This window comes from Octopus bimaculoides, chromosome 23 (genome assembly GCF_001194135.2).
Source record: "Octopus bimaculoides isolate UCB-OBI-ISO-001 chromosome 23, ASM119413v2, whole genome shotgun sequence".
Lineage (NCBI taxonomy): Eukaryota > Metazoa > Mollusca > Cephalopoda > Octopoda > Octopodidae > Octopus > Octopus bimaculoides.
The window spans coordinates 5,657,908-5,658,830 of record NC_069003.1 but is presented as its reverse complement, the minus strand read 5'-3'; the positions used below and the strand labels follow the sequence as shown (position 1 = coordinate 5,658,830).

Sequence of the window (923 nt, the reverse complement as noted above, 5' to 3'; positions counted from 1 at the left end):
ATGCCCTTATTGGGAACCCCTGCTCTGAAAGAAATCCATTGTTCTAAGGCCTGGAAAATGATGAAATTTACCAGGTTTAGTTACTCAAGACATGCAATAGGAAAGAAGAGAGAAATGGTAAAAAATATTTTACAATGGTTAATATGCTGACCATGTGAAGGTGCATAGCCTAGTGATTAGGGTGTTGGACTGGCATCCCGTCCATGGAGGAATATATATGCCAGAGAAACCAGGAAACTGGCCGTATGCTCCTTACAGAGCAATGTGAACTAACCAGTATGTTGCTTTGAATCAACCTAAGCATTGTGAATTAAATTGTGTCGGCAGAAACTCTGACCTTCTGAGTCACACTATCATAAAAGATATTTCAATTGTTAAACTTTATATTTTCTAAAGTTTTCAATTTCTGTTTCTTTCAGTGGTATCCTGAAGTTGGCCATCATTGTCCAAATACACCAATCATATTGGTTGGCACGAAACTTGACCTGAGAGAAGACAAGGAAACGGTAGAGAAACTGCGAGAGAAGAAGCTGTCTCCAATTACCTATCCTCAAGGTCTTGCTATGGCTAAAGAAATCACGGCAGTAAAGTATCTAGAATGCTCTGCTTTGACGCAGAAAGGGCTCAAAATGGTTTTTGACGAAGCTATTCGTGCTGTTTTATGTCCCAAGCCAAAACCATGCAAAAGGCACAAATGCAAGATTTTTTAATTTGCAATTTAATTACCTTTACCTATTCCCCCAACTTCCTAATTACTTGACACTGTTCAGGTGTGAAGTATGTTTTCCTTTTTTTTTTTGTCATTTTTATCTTACCAGCCACTCATACGTCCTTGACAGTTTTCCAATCTGTGTATAAAATAATAAAGCATAAGACATTCTGGCTTCCATTCCTACTATATATATATATATATATATATATAT

General features: G+C 37.1%; 1 protein-coding gene across 1 annotated transcript in view; it reads left to right on the top strand.

Moving 5' to 3' along the window:
* The window catches only part of LOC106871346 (ras-related C3 botulinum toxin substrate 1), a 36,997-nt gene extending 36,080 nt beyond the window's left edge, over positions 1 to 917 (top strand). The window contains exon 5 of the mRNA XM_014917747.2: positions 420 to 917. Within this exon, the coding sequence (XP_014773233.1) occupies positions 420 to 710 (291 nt within the window). The 3' untranslated portion in view covers positions 711 to 917. The remainder of the gene's footprint in view (positions 1 to 419) is intronic.
* Positions 918 to 923: the final 6 nt, after the last annotated feature.